Raw genomic sequence first — 25,164 nt, forward strand, 5'->3', positions numbered from 1 at the left:
AATATTGTGAGTAGTTTTAATATATAAATACAAGAATTATCGTTTTCAATATTGTATTTCCTCAATTTTGTCTTTTGCATCTGTATAAGAGAATTATTGTTGTATATGATCACTTTATTATGCAAATAAACAAATTCATTTGAGATTTATATATCTTATAATTATAAATAAATAACTATTACATATAAATAGATATTAGTTTATTTCTGTTTATAAATATTGACTTTTATCGTAATTATATTGTATATATATATATATTTTTTTTTTCGATTCTAATATTTATATAACATAAGTGTCATTTGTGTTAGTATATGTCGTATTGTCAAATTCATAGGTTGTTGATAACAAAAATTTTCAATATAACTAAAAAAAAATTCGATAATGATGTATAAAACACAAGGTTGAATTTAATTGCACATGAAAAAATACATAGGATTTAGATTATGTATATATTATATAAACAAAAATATTATTTTTTTCTAGATCATTTTAAAGTAAATCAAAAGTTGATACCAGTAACACCACAAATGATACGCGAAGCTGTAGAAGTTATACAAATGAAAAAGCTTTTTGTTAATACTGAACTAATAATAGATTATTTAATAAAACATTATCCAGTAGATAATAAAACACTTACAACAGAAATTATTCCGAAGTTGAAATATGCTGTACGCGTTGGATTAATAGTAAAATGTGGACATGACCAATTTTGTATTCCAACATTGCTACAAGAGGCTAACACAATGGAGACGGCATTCAATACATTTTGAGATTTTTGTTACACTGTAAGAGAATTTTTCTTTTATTTCTTTGTAAAAGTATTTTATTTTACTATTTTAAAAATACTAAATAAATAAATTGGAGCATTGATTATTTAAAAAAAATCATGTCAATCACAATTGTGAAAGTAAATCTATATTTTATTAATACGTAATTAATATTATTTAGAGCAAATAGAATGTCAATTGTGGTTAACAATAGACAACTTACAAGAGCATTATTTTTTGAGTATATATACAGTAATGTACACATTGGAGATTATACATTCAATTAATTTATTACAAATATTTATAAAACATAATGGAAAACACACACACACACACACACACATATATATATATATGATATATATATATATGATATATTATATATATATATATATATGATTATTGTGTATGATTCCAAACTAATAAGAACACAATGGAAAATAATACATTAAAAAATTCATTAAATTTTTATAATTTTAATCAACTTTTTATTTCCAAAAATTAAAAAAATTATTTGTATAGATAAAATATATATTTGTATTAGTAAAATATTATTAACTAGAATAATAATGGAACTATGAATTAATATTTTGCTATACATTATATCATGTGTATCAAATATAAATTTTATTCTTTTTTCTTCATAAAACTAAAAATGTTTAAACAGATAACTTAAACATTAACCTTGCTTCCATTAAAATTACATGAAATAGTCGACAAAAATTTGGAGAACACTGAAGTATGCAATATATATAATCTTCTATTTTCTTACGCTTTATAAAATTATTATATAGATTATATAATAAGGTTCCATTAAACATATCAGAGACTTTCGTAAGTTGATATGGACAACCTAGTAATACATTTAGATCTGTACTATGTTTTAAACAATTTTGAAATTGTGCAAATATATGAACAACTCCTCGTTTGTAGCTTTTTGGATTTTGTTGAAGTTTAATGTTCATATCACTATTAGATATAAAGAATGGCGCTAACATTAGGCAATCAAATTCCATAATTTCATTAAGAGCTTCCATAATACTTTTTTCTGCAAAACAATCTAATAAAGAATATTTATTGTGTACTAGTTTTTTCGAAGATTCTATTGTTTCCAATTTCTGTTTATATTTATTTTTAAATGTATGTATAGATCTACAATAACCAATTTTCGAATCAATAATATGATGCAGCATTGCAAAGAGCAATGCATATATATGAGCATCTGATTTGAATGTTGGTAAATTATCTATCCAATATTTTGCTGTTGCAATATACAATCTCCAATTTTCAGGAAATTTAACTATAAGATCATGTTGTATATCTAAGGTATTATCATAAATTTCTTTCCTTATATTCATTGGGGTTTTTCTGAGATTGTGCAAAGACGGAATTTTATAAGAACCAATATTATCAATATATTTTAATGGATAATGAGATAACTGATTATTTTGTCCTCTAGTTATGTATTCTGAACATTTACTTGTTTGTTCAAATTCTAATTCAAGTAATGTATGTATAACATTAATAATCTTTTCACTTATAAATATACTCGAAGGTTGACGATAATCTTCAATTTGTATAGGACATATATATAATTTATGCATTAATATATTCATAAAATAATTTGGTAACAAAACTTTACAATATTCATTAATGAACCAAGAGGGTAAACTATTAATAAAAGCATCATTTATAGTCTCCAAATCAAATTCATTCATATCTTGAAATTCTTTTGATAGATCTTTTATTAGATCACTTATATCTGTTTGAAACTTGCAATTATTTTTTATATTTTGTAAAATAATTTTATCAACATTTTCTTTGGAAAAACCCAATAGTTCCAAGATATTTATTGATATACTGGTATATTCATTTATGATCATCTCAATTGCTCTGAGTGTTCGTATTTTATTTTCCTGTGGCAATGTTTTTATTATTAATAATATAGCCTCATTTAATGTGTGCTTACTCAACCACTTTAAAATAGCTTCTATACGACATTGCTGTAAATTCCAATTAACCCGTCCAATTTTTGGCAATTTTATATTGTCATAAAAATTTTTGAATTCATAATGTTGTATGTAATCATTCCCTAATAAAGTAGCAACTAAGGGTAATAGTGATTCGGTCAATCCACTAAAAGTATTTAATAAAGTTTCAACTTTATAAATTTTACAGGGCTTTACATATTTTCTCCACTTTCTTACATGATTTTCCAGTGTTACAAATGGTATATACAATGCTCCATAAATGTAAAAATCAGAATCAGAACTAAGTAAAGGACAGTTTAAAAGTTTAGCTACACTAGCTATAGCATTATCAGCTTCAAATAAACATTGAATATGTCTAATGTTCATTTCTTTCAAAATATTTTTAAAGACATAAAACATCAAAATAGGAAAGTAATGTACATTATTTTGGTTTGATAGAGTAAAAGATTCAGCCGCTTGATTTTTGTCACGTGTACGTTTCATTATAGTCTTTGATTTTCTACTTTCATAACCACCATCTATTAGAACTAATGGTATTATATTGCATTTTTTGAGTTCCCAGAAGAAATGTCGCACACATTCAGCATATTTATCATAATCACCTCCAAATGCAGAATTACTTTTTGTATAGTGAGTATACAATTGACATCCAATACTAGAGCCATCAATAACCAAGTATGTATCATGCAAATCAAATGATTGAAGAAATTGTTCAGAACGATTTAGAATATAAGTTGTCAAACCTGGTATACCCATTTCGAATTATTCCGACTTTTTATTAATTGCCATTAAATGTATTTTCCGAATTATTAAAAAGTGTAAATAATTTATAAACTCTACCTCTCTTTAGATTACTGTGAGCGGATGTATTCATCTAATGAAAAGTGTCACTGTGATCTAATGACGTATTTATATACATTATCAGTAATTATTTTTGATTTATTATTATATAAAATTATCGGCCCAATCACTTACGTGAGAAATACTTAATTGCATCCCACTTTATACATTCTTAACCGTGCGTACCACGAGCCATTTTCGGGCTCTTCAGATTTTGTGTCGAAAAAAGCTAGGGGATTTAGCCAAAACAAACAAATAACGGCCCATCCAAAACTTGTCGAAACGCGTTCAGCCTTTCAGACGCATGTACGTCGCATCGCTATCAGTAATCCAATTTGTATTTTGTTGTTACCTATTCTAAATTAATAGAATATATATATATATATATTTTTTTTTTCATTTATAACTTTTTATTTTATGTTTGCATATATATGTACAGTTATTTACCGAATTGAACATGACAAGCACTATCGCGCTCTTCGACTTTTTTCGATATATAATCGAAGACGCTCGATCGCGCTCCTTGACGTTTTCGATCATATTTGTCAAAATCCTCTGTTACGCAAACGGTTAAGTATGAGCTTTGTTCAAAAAAACAAACATGACTGCAATGTTGCCAACTTAATTGCATCCTACTTAGTACATTTTTAAGTACTGTCTTAAAAATTGCGTTATCGCAATGTTATCAATAGCAAGTAATATATGACTCACTTAAGTACTTTTCTTAAGTGCTTTTTGAATCCTTTTTGAATTTAATCTATATTATTTTAGATATAATCTATATTATTTTAGATTATAATAAAATATTTGACTCCCTTTGTTTTTGTTTTCCTCTACTCTTCTTTAGAGTCTTTTATATTTCACGCCAAATTATGTCATAAAATGAAATTTACATAATGCCAAATGTTTTTTCCTTAGTATTTTTATTCTATTCTTATTGTTTTGTCTTAAACTTAAATACAGTTGAAATTGCAAAATATTGCTAATTTTCCTTTATTGCAAAAAATGAAGAAATGCATATCTTTAAAAACGTATTTACATGTAAAACTTTGCAATATCATTATATCGAATGGAATGTATAATCATTTTTAATAATTGGAATGATCCACAGATGTATTTAGAGACTTGCTGAAAAATAAATAGCAATTATTTAATTTTAAAATTTTATTATTAGTTATTAAAAACAAACAAAGCTTAATTTACTTATATATAATTCTAATTCATTTTACTAGCAACTAAATTGTTATAAAGTTTCTATTTCTTTATCTATTGTTTATGATTCATTTTAACATACTATACATATTTTATTACTTGTTTCAGTGTATTTTGTTAATTCTTTTTGATTTGAACGTGTGCCTTCTCTTTCATCCCAGATAGTAAGACCATCACATGCACATATCTGTTTTGTATTTTGAAACAAACTAGATGAACGAGCAATAATTCCACATGCCAATCTATAAAAAAAAGATAAAGATATAAAAGATAAGATAAAAGATAAAATATTTACAATATCATATCTCTTACCTTTTTCCACTATTTCCATCTATTTGTGATTGTTGATCATTGCCTTTGCCAAGATCGTCTGGTTTATCAGTAATAACAAGCGATCTTCCAATAATATCTGACACTGTAAGGAATTGATTGACTTTTCTAAATAAAGCTCTTCCATTATTGTCTGCTTCTATATTCCCAAGATCACCAATGTGCTGTTATAAAGAAAGAAAAATTTTAAAGAAAGAAACTAAAATTAATTTAAAATAAGAAATACTATAAAGTATAAAATAAATAATTTTTCAATATACATATTATTTCTTAATAATTTTACCTTTTTAGATATATCATCTTCAGGTCCACCATGTATGCTATTATATGGGTTAAAATGCTCTCCTACACTATTGACAAATAAATTATATAAAAAATATATATTTAGAAATTATTTAATATTTGTAAAGTACTCTGTAGTACCTTTCACATCCTTTAGAGATATCTCCACATTCATGTATATGTATTCCATGTTGTCCAGGTTCAAGTCCATCAACTGTTCCATCTACTATACATCCTTCTACAGTTTGCACAAATCTTATAACACCTTTTATATTATTACTTACACTATATCCTGAGTTACCTCCTAACAACGAAACTGCACTATAATTGTTTTCTATAAAATTATTTAATAGTATCTCAAAATATTTATCAAAAAATTTGTAATATTAAATATATTTTATAAAAGAAAAAATTTAATTAATTTAATTATTTGTTATTGTTTTGCATTTTGATTACGTTTATATAAATATATTTGTTTACCTCCATATCCTTTAAGAACAGCTTTCTTTCCAGATTTCTCTATCTTTTCTTGTATCAAAGTAAATGGAAGATTAGTTTCAACAACGACTGTACCACGTTCTAACGAGACATCTAAATTCTCAATACCGTTCAAATCTAATAAACTCTCTCGAACAGTATTAACACATTTTTGACAAGTCATGTTGACTGCAAACTCAATCTATTGTAAGACAATTCATTTTTAATAAATACTTCGTTATTATCTTTAGCGATACAACTAACCTTTGCCAAAGACATATTTTTTAATATATTACAATTATTTTCTTTAAAAATGACAATTTCTTTTTTTTAATTATCTGACAAAACTCTTTTTTCAGATTTGCTTTCGTAGTCTTCGATTGTCGCCTTCATAAAACAATCTAAACTGTGTTCCGAAATTCGTTGTAGATGTCGTTTGAAAGCTCATCAATTATAATCATATTTACTCGAATCTAATCATAATTTTATGTTAATCTAGTTGCGTGTAATATTATGTATTTTTATTATTATTTTTTTTTCTCTTTATTCATTTAATTCAATTCATATTTAAGGAACGATTTTATTTGTTTTAAAATTACCTATCATTCCAACGAATCATTTATCACGTTAACGAATTATTAATATGTAGTATTTACAATTACGACATTGCAAAATATTATTATAGATGTTTAGTTAATAAATAAAAAAAAATTACAATAATATTTAATATTTCAATTAAGATTTTTTTTTTAATTTTTGGTTATATTGATCTTAAGAAAAAAGAACAATGTAAAAAAGAATGTAATAAATATTTATAATTTGTGTTCAGATATCATATACTTTATTTTCATATTAGCATTAATACAATAAAATACATGAGATATGTTACATTTTATATATTTATTATGATTAATATATCTATATTAATATTCTATATTTTGTTTATCAACCTACACCTCGTATTTTTTTCTTTTCTTTATAGATTGCCATTGTTTGAACTAAAAAAAAATATATATATAATTGACAAATTAAGACCGATGTGTATTTTACTTAATTTCTTTATTAGAATTGAATAATTCTATAAAAGATCTTTACTTATAACTTACTATATGGATCAAATTTTATCACTTCTATTTTATCAGCAGTTCTTTCTCTGATCATATGCTTAGTATGGCCACTTACTACACTTTCTGTTAAAACTAAGAGTAATCTAAATAAACAAAAAATAAATTAATTAAAAATAAATGATCTCAAATGCATTAATATCAGAAATAGTTCATTTCAAATGATTTATTCACGCACGATATATATTTTAATATAAAATAATAACAATTTATGAATATTATTTATATAGCTTTAGTATATTTATAAGAAATGCTTACTTGCTTTTTGCTTTCTTTAATAATATATTCGTTAAAAACATTATTATTTATTCTATGTTACGAATACATGAGTTTCTTATATCGTGACTCATCTGTTTAATGAATAAATTTCTATATAGAACGAAACATTAATGCCATCTAAATTTTATGACGAGAACTGAATTGGTATCTATTATCTTTAATAATTGATGCCTTATCTATTACGGAAATATAATGTAAAATAAATATTAGAATTTAAGGGGAAAAAAATGTTTAAATCATTTTTTAAATTAATCTAATGGGGTAAATATACAAGTGTTAATACTTTCAAACTTATTAAAGAAATATGTTTAGTATTTCAAATCTACGTAATATCTTGCCCGTGGATTGCGCGGTCAAATCAAAGCAATATGGCGGATTGGCACAATAACTTGTATTTCGGAGAGTATTATTTTGGTTCGAATGAAAAGATTGTGAATAGTGCATATAAAGTTATTCTTAACATTGATATTTATAAGCAAATAGTATCTTATATGCATATATAACAATAGCGTGTATTTTTTATTACATACAAAAGTGAGAGAATTTGAAATATCGAATCTGGGTGTATGTGCTTCAAAATTTATTTCGTTAATGGACATGAAGATGACCTTAATTACTAGGATATATTAGCATTGTCGTGTACTGACTGTACTGTTGATCATAATTTTTTATGTGAAAATATGTCGTCAACTCAGAGTAAAATGCGAGGTATGTTAAACTATCAAAAGTAACCTTTCATTACTTCAGAGAGAATTTATTTAATTATTAGTTTACATTTATTATATGGTGTACGATTATATATATTGTAATATAATATCTTTGTAGTATTAATGCATCAGAAAATTCTATTATATATATATAATATTATATATATAAAATTATTTTTTAACTTTTTAATATAATGGAGATATTATATTTATAAATATTTAATATTATTAAATATTACAGGTCCTGGAAGACCACCTAAATCAAAAAATTCTTGTACTTGGTGTGGAGAAACTAAACAGCCATTAAAATATGTTCTTCCCACTCAGCATGGAAAAAAAGAATTTTGTTCTGAAACATGTTTGTCAGAATTTCGTAAAGCCTATGTACGTGGTGCTTGCGTACAATGTGATAATGTAATCAGAGGTACACCAGTTAAATTGGAACAGAAAGATGGTCCTACAAAAGATTTCTGTTCATCATTTTGCCTTAATAAACATCAAAAGAAGGAAAGTCAAGTTGAAATGAAAAAAAGTTAGTTACCTGAAATATTAGTTACCTACAAATAGAATAATATTGAAAACATAAAATTTGGTTACTTAGAGATTTACTATTGAGAGAAAATATTTTATAATTTATATTATAAGATTATGCAACATATTATGTTTTTTCAGGTAATAAAGATCAATCATCACCTGCATCTTCTCCAATTCCATCCAACTTATCAAATAATAACAGTGTAGCTTCTGCAACACAAGTTTATTCTCATACAAATAATCATACAAATGTATCTCATCCACCATCTACTTCAACTGGTCCATTTCAATATGAGACATATCAAACTTTTGATTGGGATCTTTATTTAAAAGAAACAAATAGTTCTGCAGCACCTGTTGAATGCTTTAAACAGGTATGCTGTAATATATAAACAAAAATTAGATTATTTTTGTCAATGAATAATACATATTATTTAAAATATTTCATAGCACGAAGTGCCACCAACAAATGAATTTAAAATGGGCATGAAATTGGAGGCTTTAGATCCTCGTAATTTAACATCAACTTGTATTGCAACAGTAGTTGGTGTCCTTGGTCCTCGATTAAGACTACGACTTGATGGATCTGATAATAAAAATGACTTTTGGCGTTTAGTTGACAGTAATGAAATTCATCCAATTGGACACTGCGAAAAATCAGGTGGTATGCTTCAACCTCCCTTGGGCTTTCGTATGAATGCTTCCAGTTGGCCAATGTTTCTATTGAAAACATTAAATGGAGCTGAAATGGCACCTGCTAAAGTATTTAAACGTGAACCAAAGACACCTCGTTCTAATATGTTTGAAGTTGGGCATAAATTGGAAGCTATAGATAAAAAAAATCCACAACTTATATGTACTGCTACTGTTGGTGCTGTGAAAGATGATATGATTCATATAACCTTTGATGGTTGGCGTGGAGCATTTGATTATTGGTGTCGCTTTGATTCTAGAGATATCTTTCCTGCAGGATGGTGCTTTAAAAGTGGACATCCACTACAACCGCCAAGACAAAAATGTAAGTTATGTTTTTATTTATTGTATAATAATTGATTAATAAAATTAATAATGTTTCCTATTCTCTTTTTATAATATTTACATAAGCATTTCATTTATACAGCAACAGGTCCTAACAGATTTAAGTCAAGGACTAGTAATGTTTTGCCAGTAATGGCAGTGTCTGGTGGTGGTGCTAGTGGAGAACCAGCAGTTGCTTTGGTAAGTCCAGCTGGTTCAAGTCCACCTCCACAACCAGCTACAGAACCAGATACTAGTACAGCTAATACTAAACCACATCCTCTTGACAATGGTATTTATACAATTTTAAAGGAATAATAAATTTAGAAATGATTTTCTTAATAGAATAATATGTAAATAACATTTTATAATGTTACAGTTACTATTTATGTGAATCACAATTGTACATGTGGTCCTTATTTCGATCCTCGTAAAGTAAAAGCTATGCCAGCACAATTTGGTACAGGTCCTATATTAAATGTCACAAGAGATATTTTCCAAGCTTTTCTCATGGCAGCAATGAGTCCAAGACAAATGTTAAGTTTGTTAAAACGTGGCGAAGGAGAAAATATCAATTTAATTTTAGAAAGTAAACCTACTTCTGTTAGATTACCTTTATTTATGGAAGAAGAGGATTTTTATGTGTATATCAGGCGGCAACTTGAAGATCTTTGTGCTTGTGAACATATGCTATCCAGGAGAAAAGAACCTTGTAATAAATGTCCAAATACTCAACAGCCACAATCAACGAATTGTGAAGAAACAAGTAATAACAGTGCTGAAAAACGAAGATGGTCGTCTCAAAGTCAACAAACTCTTTCATCTAGTATGCAACAGCAAGCACAGCAACCTGTGCAAAGTATAAATAATACAACACTTTCATCTCCAACACCAGCGAAACAACCACGCAAATCAGTTCCTGGTAAGAAAATTTTATTAGAATATTGTTATGAAAAAAGTATTATTTAAAATTAATGATAAAGAATTCATTTCATAAAATAATTATTTAATAATATTTAATATAAAATTAAGTACAGTTTTCAAATTTATAATTATGCTTAGAATTGGAAGCTGCAACATCAACAACACAGTCAGAAAATACAGCAAATCGTACACTATCCACAGAACCTGCTGAATGGACCATAGAAGATGTTATACATTATATCGCCCTAACAGATCCTGCATTGGGACAGCATGCAGATTTGTTTAGGAAACATGTAATTTTTCTTTTTTTTTTCTTCTTTTTTTCCCCACTTTTTTTTACTTGTAATTAAAAATATCATAAAGAAGAAAACATTAACAGTGACTATTTAATATTATTTTCAGGAAATCGATGGAAAGGCTTTACTTCTTTTAAATTCTGATATGATGATGAAATATATGGGACTAAAGCTTGGACCTGCTCTTAAGATCTGTAATTTGGTAAATCGTATTAAAGGTAGAAGACATATAATACTATGACTCTCTCGGATATCAAACTATATACAGTGAGGTAAACTGCATTTGAAGTGGCTGGTCAAATTTGTTTTCATAAATGAAAACATTAATATATAAGTTGTTAAAATAATGTGAATATATGAATGAATATAATATTATGTCTAAATATTATCTTTTATCATTATTTTTAGGGTTAAATTAAGTAGAAAACAATTTTATAATTTACTTTGAAAAAAGAAGTATTTTTATTTGGAGAAAAGCACATTTGTATTAATTGATTATAATGTAGGCATTTTTATTAATTAATCCACTGTCATCTCATTACAATGAGAACCAATCAATTGATACAACACTAAACATGTAGATAAATAATAAATATAGAAAAATGTTATTTTGTCAGTTAATTATAAAATATTTTATATTATTTTACAGTTTAGTAAAAAAAATGTATATCAGTCAGTGGCTATGTATATATAGCAACTCTCAATTATGTATCTTTTGTAATACAAATTGGTAGTTTAACACAATATTAACCATGCATTCTTGCTCAATTTAAAAAATGATTATTTAATTTAAAATATGAAATATTTTACAGAATTTGTTAGTTTATATTTTCGTTATTCAGATATACGAAAATTCATTTTTATTCTATTATTATAGAGGAACGTGTTTCTTCATATTTTTGTTGTTATATTAACTTGTGTATGCCTATATAATTTAAAATACTAGATATATAATATCAAAAAATTTTAAAGCTTTATAGTATACATATATATATTACAAAAATATATATATTTTCAAGTATTCATATAATGACATACTATATAAATACTAAATTCATCATTTATTGAATTTCAATTTATATTCATCCAATTATTAAAAGTGATACTTTTATATTGAACATGTTATATTACAATGATTAATAGTTCCCAAAGTGATATTTAAGATTTTTGTGAATCAATTAATATGATAATTGTGCAAATTGTATGATACAATTATATATAAAAATTTTGCAGTACATCATGAATAAATAATTATTTACGCTAAAAGACACTGACGTTCTTATCCATGTATATCACTGATTCATATTAATTGAAAAAAAATCTAATGTAATAGTATGTTACATACATCTGATGTATACTTTGAAATTTTGAGCAGATGTATTTCAATCTATGTTAGTAGATTATTAAAATTTTTCAAAACTAAATACTGTTTATGTTTCTTAAGAAGTTAATACTATTATATTTATAATGATAAAACAGATAAATTACTAACAGTGTGACTGTACAAAATATCTATAAGTATCATAATTGTGATCAATATTGCATAAGATATAGATAAGTGTAATTGTTAAGTCTCTATTCTATAAAATATACCTTATTGCTTTTGGTTTAGTTCTTTTTTTTCATTCGTGTTATATGTGCAGTTGTTACATATGCATATATGTGTGGTATGTGTGTTTATATATAAATATAAATATAAATATATATATATATATATATATATATATATATATATATATATATATATTATTATTATAACACATAATTATCTCTAATTATATGTATACACATACACACACACACATATATATCTATATATATAATCATAAATTTTGTAATATCAAAATTACTTATAAATATCTGAGTAAAATTAATTTTTGATTGAACAAAAATATTTTTTATTAAATTTATTATAAAAAAGATTTCATATATAGATAGTTAAAAGACATTTAAATTCATTATAATCTTATTTTTTATAAAATTGTGCACTTTGTTTAAATAATGTCTTCTTTTCCTCTTCAGTAGTTCTCTGTATATCATAGTTTGCATAATATATTTCATGCATTATCCTACATTCTTGCTTTATTTATATAATGAAGTAAAAATATATATAAATTATTAAATTAAATTTAAATATGTACTTAGAATGCTTATGTGCTTATTGTATTAAGTGCAACACGGAAATGCATACACCATTAAATGTGTGCCATGAAATATTTCATAAAAGTAATTACATTTGATTAAAAATTCCAGTCATTTCCTTAACTATCATTATAAAAAAGAAATATTTTATATAAATTCTAATATCTATAACTTTTGATCGTTCTACATAATTAATTAAGATATATATGTATATACATATATATATACATATATGTATACGTTATATAATCTTAGAAATAATATGCTATGTTAATGTGGCATATTAAAATTTTAATTGCAGATTAATATATATAGTTATTACCAAAAAGTAATATTAATAAAGTATAAAATATATCATAAATGAAGATACATTTTTTATACCATAAGATATATGAAATATAGATGACACAATGTATCAAATATTTTTATTTAAGATTTCGATTGAAAATAATCAAACAATTTTTATTATAGCATACAATAAGCATTTAAAAAATATAAACTTTAAAACTATTAATGTAAATAAAAATATATGTATTAATAGTGATCATATGTTTAATCATCATCAGAATCATCAGAATCATGTCCTTTAATAGTTTTAGGTTTTACTATATGAGACAACCATGGCTTTTTAGTATTGTTAGAAGAATGTATAAAATCATCATTACAACTAATAGCATTAGATTGAGCAATTCGAATTTCTAATGTTTCAGTAGAAAAATCATCACAATTACCCAATTGAGTAAAACCAACAATGTAGTCTTTTGTTTTCCCATTTACTATAAGCGCTATTGTAGGAATTATTTTTATGCGCAAACGTTCTGAAAGTATATATAGTTATTAACTTTGCCTCTGAAATAAAATAATAGGAATATTTATAATTTTCAAAATGTTTTAATTTACCGGTAAGAAATGGACAACGTTCAACATTCAATTTACAAAATTTTGCTTCCAAATGCTTATTAGCTAATATTTTGAAATGATAGTCTACGATTTTACATCTTGGCGAATCATCTTTATAGAATAAGCAAACAATATTCTGAGATTTCTTGGAAATTTCAAAGAATTCTTTTTCATCTGGTATTTCTGTATATTCTCCATGACCCTAAAATATATACAAATTAGAAATATATTATTAATATAATGAAGAAAAAACAAAATAGTTCTTGTTAATGTTACAAGTACCAAAGAAAGCCAGTCTTGTTTCTGTTTCTGTAATTTCTTAAGTTCTTGCAAACGATTTTCTCTTAATTTCTCGATATCATTAATATCTAAATTATCCAGTCTCTCTAATTCTGCATCCAATTGTTTTTCAACAGTATTTGCAACTTCAATTACTTTTTGTTGTATAATAGTCTCCATTTTTTTTTATATAATTAAATGTTGAAGTTATATTCGTAATGTGCACCACAGAGAATCTATAAATTATAAGATTATACAAATTTAAAATTTTTATCCATAGAAACAAAGGAAATATTTACAAAACATATAACAAAGGATATACTCTATTAAGAATATTTTCATAATAAATTTAAAATAAGTCAATTTTTAACAAATTTTATTAAGTATAGTTTGCTATACCTTATATAGACATATTTCAAATAGACGCTGTCATTAAGAATCACTTCACACTTCAATACAAGAAATGAAATGACGTAAAGAATATTCGTATGATGTCATTGACTAAATTTTTGTTTTTTTTTAAGTATAGTTTGATCGATATCTATAGTATAGATAAATCAATGTATTTAACCAATCACTGTTTCTAATAGAAAGGAAGCATCAATGAGGTGACCTCTTTAAAAATATAGTGTGTTCATCAATTCAAAGTAATACATACATTTATTATACATTTATATAATCTTTAATTATATATATATATATATATATATATATACGTAAAAAATATGAATTTCGTTTTTTTTATAAACTTTGAATCGTCAAAATATTGATTGTATTTCCTCCAATCAGTATTTGTCGTTTTTCTATCATTAACAATACTATTGGTCAGTTTAAAGTGATTATAAAGAAAAGAGAGAAATTCGATAGTTCGATGGCGCGCGAACTTCGGAATAGATAGTTCGTTCGCATGTACTCGGGGTAAGTAAAATTTCTATGGTTGTCGACTTGCTAAATGGCAACAAAGATGGCGATTTCAATGCGAGCAGTTAGTATTCGTCTTCTGTAACGTAAGTTGACAAGTCCTCGGGCATTCGTAAGTGAGTAAAGGATCGCTAACGGTGTGTGTTTTGTGCATAAAGTGTAATTTCGATCGAAAAAATATGTTAGAGACTTTTTGAAGTATGAGCGAAGGAGCGGATTCGAGTACGCGTATTTGCGAGAATTCGCTTACGACCTTGAACACTGAGGACAAACCTAATGTGCCTCTATCAACGACGACTACGGGAACGACAAAGAGGACGACGGAGACGACGGCGGAGACGAAGGCAACGACTACCACGACAACATACACTGGTAGAAGGCCACGATTTGGTACAGGCGATGTTCCAAAATCCCCATACATATGGATTGATGGTAGACAAATACGGAGCGCTTTAGCATATACGAAGAAATGGCCTCCCCGACGAGTGAGTTTCCCAACAAATGACATCAATTTGGTTACGGGATATTTGGAGCCGCCTAATCCTTGGAGACACGGTGAGGACAATCATTTATTCTCTCTTATTTATATTCATTTTTTTTTATTATTCCTTAGCAGAATGATATTTATCTTGAATTAAAGAGTCAGTAAGTATTAATTTCTTTTTTTTATTTATGTTTCGTTATGTGAAATTGTCTTCATAATGATTTCTTCAATGAGTATGTTATTGTATTGATCCAATTTTCATATACAAAATTGAGACAATTGTCTTATCTCTTATTTGTCTTGTTAATTAATATAGTTGAAGATGACAATCATTTTGTATGATATAACTGATAAAATTTATGTGAAATTATAATACAATTTGTTTCATCTCTTTTCTAATTACAATTTTTAACTTAATTATTAAATATTACTACAATTTAATATTGTACTATAAAATTAAATCATCAATCATTTTATTATATGTTATTATTTAATATTATGATTCTTAGAAATTATATATTTAATGCAATAATTTCTTTTCTGTCCGTTCATCCATCCATCCATCTATTATTGTTACAAAAAAGTTGTAAGAACTACTGACTATAAACAATAATAATTTAAATATATCAAAATAAATTATATATAATATATAATGATTACTAATTGTAGTATTAGAAAACAAAATTAATTTTATATATTGAAATAATGAAGTAATTAAGATTGAATTGTGATTGTATCTTGTAAAATCCATATATTAAAAACTATGTATCTTTCCCAAAAATCGTGCAAGTTACTATGTGTTGTACTAATACTTACATAAAATGAAAAAAAAGAAATAAGTTTAATAAATATTGTTTAATTAATTATTTATTGTTGATCGTTGAATTGAAGTTTTATTTACAATTAAAGATTATATTTTATGCGTAATGAACTATAATATTTAAATTTTTTAAAAAGATAAAATTCCTATATTACATAATAAAAAAAATACTTATTATTATTAATTATGTATATTTATTAATTTTTTTTTTTTATGTAGTTCTTAATTACCTCTTTGGTTATATATTTATGCTTTGTCACTAAGCTATCAGACTTTTTTTATAGACTGTGCCAAGAGAAGGATGTTTAGGATTTCACAATCTGAACGATGTACTAATTATAAGTTTGATGCAGAGTTAAAGTATGTCTATTATACTTAGTTAAGTACATTTAAATTTGATCTAGAAGGAGTTCAAGTTATAGAAAGTTGCCATATATTGCAGTATCAAATTCAATAAGTATTTTCGTAGTACTTAAGATTATATTTATAATTTATATATCTAATTCAGATGACATAATACTATTATAAGAAGTACGATTGTATGATCATTTTATTAGTTAACTTCATTTAATAAAAATAATTTTTAATGATGTAAATATATAGATCTATATATGACTATTCATAGATACTATCATAAGTATGGTAAGTTAATTATATGATGGAGTTTATATAATTGAATTTGAAATACGATTCTTAATATAAAAAAATATTATTAATTTTTATATATGAAGAAAACGCAACCACATATTGTATTTGTTTATTTTTTCTTTATGTTTAATGATAAAAAGTGTTTTTAAGTCAAATACTCATGTTCTTATTTAATACTTTTTTTAGTTTCAACATAATATCAATACTTGTTCACAGCTGAAAATGTGAATCGTGAGGACTTGATCACAGCGTATAAGGAATCCTGCAAACGGCACAACACTGAGCCATTGGAAAAAGTTTTAGCTCAATTAGAGGTATAGCTAGTTTATAGTGTCAACAGCTTTGTTATATTATCAACAACGAAGAAACAATATCTAATAAAAATTAATTAAATATAAATATTTCTTCATATTTAAAAATATTCTATTATATAATGTAATTATTTGATATATACTAGATATATAACAATATCTATATTTATAAATATTAATTATTATTTTTTTATCATATTAAAAAATAAAGACATTTAATGACGATATATTTATGTCCTTTAAGTAGTCTTTGTTTATAATTACAATTAATTTTGAACTTTTTAAAATAGAGTTGGGATTTGTCTGAAGAATATAATAATGAATTTAATTTAAAAGGAGTAAACTTGGATCTGAATCATTCAGAAACACTAGAAGAAATTCTTAAAAGAATTCAATTTAATAAAATTGACTTGGAAGCTACATCTTTAAACGATGAGGTATTCACAAGTTCTCTCTCTCTCTCTAAGTTTTATTACCAAGTATTTTATAAAGACATACTGTATATTATTAATTCTAAATTTTCATTACAGAGTTCTGTAATATTATTTGATATGCTAGAATATTATGAGTCTGCAAAACATTTGAACATTTCATCTAATTCAGATATTGGTGCTCGTGGTTGGCAAGCATGTTCACATATGATTAAAAAGGTTGATATGATTATGTATATTTCAACATTTTTTTTGTAGTTTCTAATTGCATATACATGTAGTTTTGTTATTACCATAAATTTAGTAATAGATAAATAGCAAAAAAAATTTTCACCTACAAATATTATTACGAAATTATATGATTAATTTTTTTTTCATACATTATTCCGTGTTTAATTAATGAAATCATTATTTGTCTAGACCCAATGTTTAGAACAGCTTGAAGCTAAGGATGTAATGCTTAATGAACAGTACATGAATATTTTGAGCCGCGCAATACGATTAGTCTACCATCTACATGTCCTTAAATTAGAAAATTGTGGACTATCAGGAAGACCTATCGTCATACTAGGTATTTATTATATTGCACAATTTATTATTTCTGTTATTTTGCAGATAAAAATTATAAGGTGATTGGGTTCTAATCCTAACAAACATACATCACATATTGTTATTATATAAGATAGATTTTTATAAGGTACATTTTTTCTTTGTGCCTTTTGTATGGTCCACATATCATTCCAATATACAAAAAATGTATAAAAATCTTCTATATTATTTTTATTTTCATATTAAAAAAGTAAATGAAATTTATGCAAAATATAAAATATTTATTTTATATTATTTTATATTAATTCAATACAAAACTCTGATTATAAAACCTCTTTCTGCAAGGTGGTATTTCATGTATTGATGTTGAATGCACTTTCATTTTTATAAGTGCAATCACATAGAAAATTGTTCATTTTATATTTATAAATCTAATTACTAATTAATTATATTTGCTGTTCTAACATTGTTCAGTACAATTGCTTTTTCTCATGCTTAACAGTCTTTTTATTCATAGTAAACATTTAATCATCCATATGTAATAGAAAACGATAAAAATAAAGTTTTTGCAATAAAAAATATAAAACTTTTAATTAATGGAGATAATTATTTTTTTATCATAACAGTTACAGCTCTGAAAATGAATACAGGGATAAGAGAACTTTATTTAGCTGATAATGGACTCGATTTATACGATGCTATACAGCTTGGATCTTTATTAAGGCTCAATAATCACTTACAATTACTTGATATTAGGTAGATAAAATTGAAAAATTATGCAAAATTGTATAAAATGAATTACTCAAATATTGTAAAAATATAACATGTATGTTTTTCCTTTTAGTAATAATAACATTCAAGATAATGGTGTGCAGGATCTATTAGAAGGACTTATTAATCAAGTTCATGAAGATAAAGATGGCAAAGGATTGAGTATACTCATATTATGGAATAATCGCCTTACTAAAAAATCATCTCCGTACTTCTCTCGCATTATTGTGAGTAATTTAATATATTTAATTATTTTTAAATATACGTTTGAAGAATATTATTACATATACATCGTGTATGGTGCGTGTGTGCGCGCGCGCCTGTCTGTGTATGTGTCTGTCTGTCTGCTGTCTCACCCTCTATCTGTGCGTGTGTGATCAAAAGTATTAACAGTAACTTGTATTGTTTTTTAAAACTAATTTGAGTCATATCTCCATGTATTGTTTTGCATAAAAAAATGTTTTCTTTCTACTCAGTCATTATCAAGGACACTGGAAACATTAAACATTGGACAGAATATGTTAACCAGTGAAATGTTAATCACTGTGAAGGATTCCCTTAAACAAAATCGTATTCTTTTACAATTGGGAATGCAATCCACAGATCTGACATGTAATGGAATAATTGCTTTATCTGATGTAATTGAAAATAATCAAGTTTTACAGGTATGTAACATGTAATTAATTGGAAATAATATTTGATAATAATTTTTTCGATACTATATTTTTATGTTATGTTCAGTTGAATATTATTCAGTTTTATATGTGTAATATAAGTATATATATATATACTTCCACAGAGGATAGATTTGCGAGATAATAGTATACAGATGACAGGAATGAAAGCTCTTAGTGCAGCTATGCAGAAAAACAGGAGTGTTATACAATTGGATCTAGATGACAAGCCTCGGATTAAAATAGTATGTATTTTTACGTTCGAAGGCATTTTTTTTTTGTTTTAATAATTTATATAAATATTTTTTCACAATAATTCTAGGATGGAATTTTACATCAATATATGGACGTTGTGGCAGAAATTAGAAGTTATTGTGCACGAAATAAAGAAAATCAACAAATGAATGAGAATATAGGGGATTCAGAAAGTCCAAGACATCATAGCAGATCCTTTAACGCGAGTAACCGTAAGATCTCGCTTACTTGTCAGACACTGCCATGTCCTTCATCACCCATGACTTCAGTAACCACCGAGGATACCGGGCGATCGACGCTTGAACCGAAACGTACTAGTGGGGGTCGCCTCCGTTCCCCGGCTCCTAGTCCTATCCCCTCGCCTGTCGCAAGTCCAATACCGAGTCCTTCTAGAAGTCGATTTGTTGTGTCTCGAGTTTCAGAAGCATCGTTACGTTCCACAGATTCCTCAGCATCTTCATCTCCTGTAACTCCAACATCGCTAGGACCAATGTCCACGTGTTTCTTTCCTTCCACAAGTGGAACATCTAGGTTTCGTGTGTCACTCGTTGAATCATCAAATTGTACATCTACACCTAAGTCTGTTTTCGCTTCATCTAAATCCAATGTTACCATCGGCTTTAACTTCAAAGTCGATTCAGTAGAGTCTGTGGATTCGGATGATTCAGATAATATATTTAAATCAGAGACAGAAACAAATAACGAAAAGAAACAAGGTGCACAAATTGCAATAAATAGTGAAATTAGCACGACTCCAATTAATGTTAATAAACATGATAGTATACAACCATTGAATATATCTGATAATACAAATGAACAGAGTACAAATGAATGTTTCACTGCTAGTAAGAATACTAGCGAAGTTAATACTCAAGATAACTTAAATGTTTATACTGTCGAACATAAGGAAGATTCTAAAGACAATCAAAGTGAAGCTCTAAAAGAAGAAACGATAGATACTTCTGCATTAATATTTAAGAAAACTGATAATTGTAAAAGTGAAATTATAAAAGATGCACAGATTGATTTGAAAGATAATATTGAAACAGGTGATCTTATAAATTTAAATAAAGAAGAACCAAATATACAGCAATCGGTAGAAGATATACTGTCTGCAAAATCACAAATTCCGCTATCAGGAAATAAAGGTACTCCAGTTCAGAAGCACACTTCCGGTTTAGAAAAGCTTCCCAGTTTATTTCAACATAAAGGAAATTTTTTTTCAGAATCACCCAATATTAGTCAAACAGATTTTAGAAATTTATTGCAAGGTAGTGTAAATAGCGTGTTAGCATTTGGTGATAAATTTCATCAGTATTTCAAAGACGGGAAAGCAAACTGTAAAACTAATACTTCTGGAACATTTGCAGACATTGTATCTTTATCTTCTAAAAGTAAATCATTAAAGTCATTAAATGTCACACAATTACCAAGTATACAAACATTAACAAGTATGTTTGCTTCATTTAAAACGGATACCAATACGAATGCCTCAGAACAACAGTCATCCAAAAAGTGCTCCAATCAAATAAAACATGCAGATCAGGGATATAACGAAGGAAAAATGAAAGAAAAAGATTTTAAAGAAAAATCATTACATTATAATGTAGAATCATCCCATTACGATAGTAGAAACTTTAGTAGCGATAAAGAAAAGGAAACTAGTGTATCTAGTTTAAATATTCAAACGTTACCTGATATTGTCCAATTAAAAGATGACGGGCATGCTAGCAGAGATTTAATAGCAGAAGAAAATAGTGTTACCTCAACCGTGGTAGTAAAAGCTTGCTCTAAAACTGTAAATAGTGCTTCATCGATAAATGTTCCAGAGAGCAAGATGACTGTATGTATACCTAAGTTAAAGGATATACCTGAATACTCTGTTTTAGAAGTAAGTGAAAATATTATTGAGAAAGAAACCATAGGATATGAATTGGGGAACATAGATTCTGTAAAGATAGAAAAAGTATGTGATAGAAGTTCGACTGACAGTATTAATTTGACTAGTGATGAAATATCTTCATCTTGTAACGTGACATGTGATATAAGAGTCATAGATAATGTAAATATTGTAAGTATGCTCGATGATCCAGTAAATTTGCAGACTACTTCTGAAAAAGATGTTGCAGATTCTTTGCTTCTTAATACTTGTTGTAAGAATGACGAAGTAGCATCAAATATGCATGTGGATGATTATAACCATGGTATAAATGATATTTCAATGATAAATCATGATATGTTAGAAATTAATGTAGAAAAGAAGAAAAATTTTAATAATGAAGTTACCAAAATATGTAGTGTTAATATTAACAAAGAAAATGAAAGATGGGTCGACTTAAACGATGCTTTAAGTCAGGATGTAGGAGCAAATACTTGCCATGTGGATATAGATCCACATTCAAAGAGTACAACTGTAAATAGTAAAATAAAATCATGTATATCAGAGTTAAGTCTTACTTCTAAAGATAATGTTGATGATTTTAATAATGTTAATGCACAGATACATCCAACTGCTAATATATGCACGGACGAGGCTGCAGTTGCTTTATGGAAAGAGGATACATTAAATGATCTTATTACAGAAGAGACATTGTTATCCAAACCAAATAATATTGATGCATGTCCAATTGTATCTAAAGATGTTAAAGTTAACAATTATATAGAAAATAATATAAAGAAGCCTTCTGGTAAGGAATCTGACTTTACTATACTTCCAACTGTAATATTACCACAGATAAGAGAAAATGTTTCTGCCTCTGTTAAAAAAACTCTTCAAGATTTTGAAAAATCAGACTCTGAAGATCTTATATTTTGTATTACTGATATATCTAACGATGGAAACTCTGTTAAAGAAGAAACACATTTACCTAATATAGTTTCTGATGCATGGCAACAAAATGCAGTAGAAACAGAAACTTCATTTTTCGATCTACCTCAGACATCTCATTCGTCTACAACTTTACTTATTAAAAAGCCAGAAAATATTCATAGGAATAGCCAAGATTCAGGAATCGAGGAATCCAATTTGTCAACTTCAGAAGATAACATTCCAGAGGTCGTTCAGCCGCAACATAAAGAGAGTTTCCAGGAAAGCGTTGATTCCGGAATTGAATCTGAATGTTCATTGGTATGTGTTAAAATTAATCCTAACACAGACGATACTGTTAAAAGCGAAATACCGAAGAAAACATCGTGCAATGTTGATGACAACGCTGAATGCCCCCGTAAGCGCATTAATGATCTCACAGATTTCAAATCTGATATCATTGAACATATACAAACGAGAAATAATGATACTGTAAAAGAAGTAAATTATTCGTATCTTGAAATGGTAAAATGCGCAGTGGTTACGTCTACGTGCTCGATAGGTGGAATAGAAATCACGAATAATGCGGCGGTTGGAACAAATTCTGAAGAAGATGATAGGATAGTTGCTGAACCGCCTGTAGTTTTTCATGTTACAAGGTAAGTTATACATGTTGGCGGAATAATATTTTCAAACAAGCAATTTGAATATTTTCTTTGAAAATAAATATTAAATAAAAAAAAAAGAAAATTGGAAACGAGATATACACGTCTATCTTAACGATATTTTTTTCGGCGCATTTTTTTATTTCGGAATAATTCTATTCGAATAAAATCGAAGATAAAGATAAGATAAATGCAGTTGATTAATTTTGTATTCATATCAAAGTTTTAAGGGGTAAAATCGCTTTTCAATGCATTTTCATTTGTATGAATTATTCTTTAACTTGTGGATACTAACGTTAATGCATCGCACAAATGAAAATGAAACAAATATTTTGCAAGTTTTGATATCGTTGATAACAAATCAATTATTGTCTGCAGCTTTGACATTATTTACAATATATTTTTATGATTTTTCATAAATCTTTAATTATGCATAAATCATATATAAAGCGGTGTTATTATTTGCATTCATGAAGGCAGATAAAAAAAAGATTCGATACATCTAATGCATACATGTAGCGCTCTGCAATATATATATATATATATATATATATACACATATATATGAAAAATTTAATAACTCGGTGCATAACATGCCTTCATCATACTTATTTCTTTGCAACTCAACGATTGATTAGGCCGCAATTCATCATATACGCAAGTCATGTTTTTATTTCTGCAAAATGTGTGTGTCGTCGATGGACCAATTCATTGCTGCATTTAAATACATTTTGATGGAACATATTATGGAATCAATTGCTCTTTTAATAGTGCCTCGATATATATGCTGTTGTGCCAAAGGAAAATTGGGTTGGCTGGCGTTCCATCATTTTCTACGTTCGTTTTCAAGACTACTATACTTGCTTATTTTTTTGTAATTTCAAATTAATCCTTTATTATGCCATGCTTATACAGTAATGTCTTTGCCTAACTAATCGAGAGCGCATATATTATTTTCACAAAGGGAAATATGGCCCTCATTATCATTCATATCATTTATATCATTTATCAGACATATCCTTCATTAATGAAAACCTAGCAAAACTTTATTTCATTTACTAAATTATACGAAGCTAATAGAAAAATCATATCGTTGGTACAGTAAAGTAAAAATAAAACTTATGCATTTCTTTTTCATAATAGTGAATAATGATCGAGTGTTTTTACTCCTTAAAACTACATTCTATACTTTCAACTCACATGCAATTATAATTACATCACGATGATTTTTCTTTTTGGTTTCTACAATTAACAATAAATATTTTATTAATTTCTATGTTCTTTGTTTATCTGGTGAATAGAAAAAATTAAGCTTTAATAAAAAATCAACTGAATTTAATGTTAATATGTCGTTGTATATTAATCATGTGAAATATTTATTTACTTTACTGTATCAGATAATCCGGACCTCGTTAGAGAAGAAATTTAAATTAATTAAGTCAAAAAAAAAAAGAAGATTCAATGCGAGTAGTATACATAGATATCTTGTGATTGATTTGTAAAGTATTTTGTAAAGTTAATGTTAATTCGTTATTAATTGTAGTCCCAAGTAAAGTGGACCACACAGAGGACAAAGAGGAGGATGAAGATGAAGAGGACGAGGACGAGGAAGAGAACGAGGACAAAGAGACAATTTATGACGACGACGATGACGACGATGAGATAAATGAACTCGAGGAAACGAAGAAACAGCTCGAGCCAAAGTATCGTCGTTATGTCAACTGGCGA

General features: G+C 26.7%; 6 protein-coding genes across 16 annotated transcripts; 2 read left to right on the forward strand and 4 right to left on the reverse strand.

The window, feature by feature from the left end:
• Window positions 1-1,372: 1,372 nt before the first annotated feature.
• LOC124426935 (protein asteroid) lies at window positions 1,373-4,367 on the reverse strand. 8 transcript variants are annotated; one of them, XM_046969260.1, is made up of 4 exons: window positions 4,046-4,367; window positions 3,750-3,955; window positions 3,599-3,665; window positions 1,373-3,501 (listed from the first exon to the last, which is right to left on the reverse strand). In XM_046969260.1, the coding sequence occupies exons 3-4, from the start codon at window positions 3,630-3,632 to the stop codon at window positions 1,427-1,429; spliced, it is 2,109 nt and encodes a 702-aa protein (XP_046825216.1). In that variant the 5' UTR covers window positions 3,633-3,665; window positions 3,750-3,955; window positions 4,046-4,367; the 3' UTR covers window positions 1,373-1,426. The 8 variants fall into 8 exon arrangements, with proteins under 8 accessions (XP_046825216.1, XP_046825220.1, XP_046825215.1 ...); XM_046969264.1 differs by having other exon boundaries at window positions 1,373-3,413; window positions 3,599-3,655; window positions 3,734-3,955; XM_046969259.1 differs by having other exon boundaries at window positions 3,599-3,655; window positions 3,734-3,955.
• A 135-nt stretch (window positions 4,368-4,502) lies between these two features.
• LOC124426947 (copper chaperone for superoxide dismutase) lies at window positions 4,503-6,353 on the reverse strand. Of its 3 annotated transcripts, none has more exons than XM_046969287.1 (7): window positions 6,164-6,353; window positions 5,903-6,101; window positions 5,564-5,726; window positions 5,424-5,490; window positions 5,123-5,304; window positions 4,893-5,052; window positions 4,503-4,726 (listed from the first exon to the last, which is right to left on the reverse strand). In XM_046969287.1, exons 1-7 carry the CDS (start codon window positions 6,176-6,178, stop codon window positions 4,634-4,636), a joined length of 879 nt encoding a protein of 292 aa, XP_046825243.1. In that variant the 5' UTR covers window positions 6,179-6,353; the 3' UTR covers window positions 4,503-4,633. The 3 variants fall into 3 exon arrangements, with proteins under 3 accessions (XP_046825243.1, XP_046825241.1, XP_046825244.1); XM_046969285.1 differs by having other exon boundaries at window positions 5,564-5,756; window positions 6,164-6,333; XM_046969288.1 differs by having other exon boundaries at window positions 4,910-5,052; window positions 5,564-5,756; window positions 6,164-6,319.
• Window positions 6,354-6,837: 484 nt separating this feature from the next.
• LOC124426952 (39S ribosomal protein L33, mitochondrial) lies at window positions 6,838-7,437 on the reverse strand. The gene is made up of 3 exons (XM_046969297.1): window positions 7,282-7,437; window positions 7,006-7,109; window positions 6,838-6,897 (listed from the first exon to the last, which is right to left on the reverse strand). The coding sequence occupies exons 1-3, from the start codon at window positions 7,320-7,322 to the stop codon at window positions 6,845-6,847; spliced, it is 198 nt and encodes a 65-aa protein (XP_046825253.1). The 5' UTR covers window positions 7,323-7,437; the 3' UTR covers window positions 6,838-6,844.
• A 97-nt stretch (window positions 7,438-7,534) lies between these two features.
• Window positions 7,535-11,524, forward strand: LOC124426934 (polycomb protein Scm). The gene is made up of 8 exons (XM_046969255.1): window positions 7,535-8,010; window positions 8,251-8,541; window positions 8,682-8,917; window positions 8,994-9,561; window positions 9,664-9,852; window positions 9,940-10,482; window positions 10,623-10,777; window positions 10,887-11,524. Exons 1-8 carry the CDS (start codon window positions 7,983-7,985, stop codon window positions 11,019-11,021), a joined length of 2,145 nt encoding a protein of 714 aa, XP_046825211.1. The 5' UTR covers window positions 7,535-7,982; the 3' UTR covers window positions 11,022-11,524.
• A 1,932-nt stretch (window positions 11,525-13,456) lies between these two features.
• On the reverse strand, window positions 13,457-14,716 carry LOC124426949 (thioredoxin domain-containing protein 9). Its single transcript, XM_046969293.1, has 4 exons — window positions 14,501-14,716; window positions 14,105-14,337; window positions 13,823-14,024; window positions 13,457-13,740 (listed from the first exon to the last, which is right to left on the reverse strand). The coding sequence occupies exons 2-4, from the start codon at window positions 14,279-14,281 to the stop codon at window positions 13,475-13,477; spliced, it is 645 nt and encodes a 214-aa protein (XP_046825249.1). The 5' UTR covers window positions 14,282-14,337; window positions 14,501-14,716; the 3' UTR covers window positions 13,457-13,474.
• Window positions 14,717-14,899: 183 nt separating this feature from the next.
• Window positions 14,900-25,122, forward strand: LOC124426929. Of its 2 annotated transcripts, none has more exons than XM_046969213.1 (12): window positions 14,900-15,577; window positions 17,191-17,288; window positions 17,576-17,722; window positions 17,816-17,935; window positions 18,137-18,287; window positions 18,892-19,021; window positions 19,110-19,263; window positions 19,513-19,701; window positions 19,836-19,955; window positions 20,033-20,177; window positions 20,409-23,430; window positions 24,980-25,122. In XM_046969213.1, exons 1-12 carry the CDS (start codon window positions 15,223-15,225, stop codon window positions 24,987-24,989), a joined length of 4,641 nt encoding a protein of 1,546 aa, XP_046825169.1. In that variant the 5' UTR covers window positions 14,900-15,222; the 3' UTR covers window positions 24,990-25,122. The 2 variants fall into 2 exon arrangements, with proteins under 2 accessions (XP_046825169.1, XP_046825168.1); XM_046969212.1 differs by having other exon boundaries at window positions 14,900-15,108; window positions 15,209-15,577; window positions 20,033-23,430.
• The last annotated feature ends 42 nt before the right edge of the window (window positions 25,123-25,164 follow it).

Source organism: Vespa crabro, chromosome 9 (assembly GCF_910589235.1).
Source record: "Vespa crabro chromosome 9, iyVesCrab1.2, whole genome shotgun sequence".
In the NCBI taxonomy this organism is placed as follows: domain Eukaryota; kingdom Metazoa; phylum Arthropoda; class Insecta; order Hymenoptera; family Vespidae; genus Vespa; species Vespa crabro.

What these genes read in the sequence shown, in the direction of transcription:
- LOC124426935 (XM_046969258.1), bottom strand. Translation starts at nt 3,632, where the DNA reads ATGAATACATCCGCTCACAGTAATCTAAAGAGAG. An exon ending in TCACAGTAATCTAAAGAGAG is followed by an intron (nt 3,502 to 3,598) that starts GTAGAGTTTATA and finishes TGGGTATACCAG; the next exon opens with GTTTGACAACTTATATTCTA.
- LOC124426947 (XM_046969285.1), bottom strand. An exon ending in TGTTCTTAAAGGATATGGAG is followed by an intron (nt 5,757 to 5,902) that starts GTAAACAAATAT and finishes ATAATTTTATAG; the next exon opens with AAAACAATTATAGTGCAGTT. An exon ending in AAGATGATATATCTAAAAAG is followed by an intron (nt 5,305 to 5,423) that starts GTAAAATTATTA and finishes TCTTTATAACAG; the next exon opens with CACATTGGTGATCTTGGGAA.
- LOC124426952 (XM_046969297.1), bottom strand. Translation starts at nt 7,322, where the DNA reads ATGTTTTTAACGAATATATTATTAAAGAAAGCAAAAAGCAA. An exon ending in TTAAAGAAAGCAAAAAGCAA is followed by an intron (nt 7,110 to 7,281) that starts GTAAGCATTTCT and finishes TTGTTTATTTAG; the next exon opens with ATTACTCTTAGTTTTAACAG. An exon ending in GATAAAATTTGATCCATATA is followed by an intron (nt 6,898 to 7,005) that starts GTAAGTTATAAG and finishes ATTTTTTTTTAG; the next exon opens with TTCAAACAATGGCAATCTAT.
- LOC124426934 (XM_046969255.1), top strand. Translation starts at nt 7,983, where the DNA reads ATGTCGTCAACTCAGAGTAAAATGCGAG. An exon ending in TCAAGTTGAAATGAAAAAAA is followed by an intron (nt 8,542 to 8,681) that starts GTTAGTTACCTG and finishes ATGTTTTTTCAG; the next exon opens with GTAATAAAGATCAATCATCA. An exon ending in CTGTTGAATGCTTTAAACAG is followed by an intron (nt 8,918 to 8,993) that starts GTATGCTGTAAT and finishes AATATTTCATAG; the next exon opens with CACGAAGTGCCACCAACAAA.
- LOC124426949 (XM_046969293.1), bottom strand. Translation starts at nt 14,281, where the DNA reads ATGGAGACTATTATACAACAAAAAGTAATTGAAGTTGCAAATACTGTT. An exon ending in AACAAGACTGGCTTTCTTTG is followed by an intron (nt 14,025 to 14,104) that starts GTACTTGTAACA and finishes TATATATTTTAG; the next exon opens with GGTCATGGAGAATATACAGA. An exon ending in ACGTTGTCCATTTCTTACCG is followed by an intron (nt 13,741 to 13,822) that starts GTAAATTAAAAC and finishes ATATACTTTCAG; the next exon opens with AACGTTTGCGCATAAAAATA.
- LOC124426929 (XM_046969212.1), top strand. Translation starts at nt 15,223, where the DNA reads ATGAGCGAAGGAGCGGATTCGAGTACGCGTATTTGCGAGAATTCGCTT. An exon ending in AAGACCTATCGTCATACTAG is followed by an intron (nt 18,288 to 18,891) that starts GTATTTATTATA and finishes TTATCATAACAG; the next exon opens with TTACAGCTCTGAAAATGAAT. An exon ending in ACAAGCCTCGGATTAAAATA is followed by an intron (nt 19,956 to 20,032) that starts GTATGTATTTTT and finishes CAATAATTCTAG; the next exon opens with GATGGAATTTTACATCAATA.